The 1,007-nt window shown below is 32.6% G+C and overlaps 1 protein-coding gene across 2 annotated transcripts in view; it reads right to left on the reverse strand.

The window, feature by feature from the left end:
- Positions 1-1,007, reverse strand: part of PRPF40A (PRP40 pre-mRNA processing factor 40 homolog A (S. cerevisiae)) — a 78,095-nt gene that overhangs the window by 37,415 nt on the left and 39,673 nt on the right. For both annotated transcript variants that reach the window (XM_011987856.1, XM_011987855.1), the window contains one exon: positions 55-165. In XM_011987856.1, coding sequence (XP_011843246.1) covers positions 55-165 — 111 coding nt within the window. The remainder of the gene's footprint in view (positions 1-54; positions 166-1,007) is intronic.

Genomic DNA, 1,007 nt, shown 5'->3' on the forward strand with positions numbered 1-1,007 from the left:
AAATATGCCCCAGTCTACTTGACAGTCCCGAAATTCCAGCCCTCAAACTTTTACCTCAGCAGGTGTTTTGAGATCATCCGGTTTCTCCCAGGTAGATTGTTTGGTTTCAGTGTTGTAGTAATAAGTCCTTCCATCAGGTGATTTATGTTCAGTCCACATTGATTTCTAAAGAACAAAGATTATAAAAAGATGTAAATTATGTAATAATGTCATTGACGATATCAGTATGATTAGTTTCAAGGCAATAAATATATTAATAAATCAATTAAAAGTATAAACTGGGCATATTTTGACAGTTTAAGTAATCTAGAATAATTCATCAATACAAGTAGGAAAGGAACTGACAATGTTTTTAGAGTACTTCAAAAGCAGCATGGGTAAATTCAAGTTTCAGGATCTCTCTGAATTACAAAGATAAGACTACTCTCCAAAGAACAGTAACTTTATAGCTTACATACACAAGACAATCTTTCAGAATACAAATCTGTGCCTAGTGGATAAAGAAAACATAGGAACTAGATGTTAATATAGTTGAACTGACCATGTGATCATTTATTCATCTACTGTAGTCCAAGGAATCCTTGTATCAACTTAGACAAAGTTCTAATTGACATGCCATAAAGAAAGACACAGCTGTCAAAACTGGAAAACACAGCTTCTGGACAACAATCAGAATTTAACTATCAACAAGATGAAATTTGACAGGGATAAAACTTGTATGTGAATGCCTCAAAACAAGATAGATGAGATAAAATTTTACATGAATGAAACTATAGAATATAAATCCACTATTAAGGTCAACAGAACACACTAAGAACCTACTAGAAGTTGCTAATGATACTTCAGGAAACACTAGACATCCCTCAGATAAAAGTTGATTAAAAGTTTTAAAAGGCATCATGAATGAATGATTTACTAGATGATATCAAAGGTAGTAAATCTAGTTCCAAGCACCAGATTTTTCAGATGGTGACAAATTTAACTATACTTGAAGGAGGGTAACAAAA

Source organism: Mandrillus leucophaeus, unplaced genomic scaffold (genome assembly GCF_000951045.1).
Source record: "Mandrillus leucophaeus isolate KB7577 unplaced genomic scaffold, Mleu.le_1.0 Scaffold318, whole genome shotgun sequence".
NCBI classification, from domain to species: Eukaryota; Metazoa; Chordata; class Mammalia; order Primates; family Cercopithecidae; genus Mandrillus; species Mandrillus leucophaeus.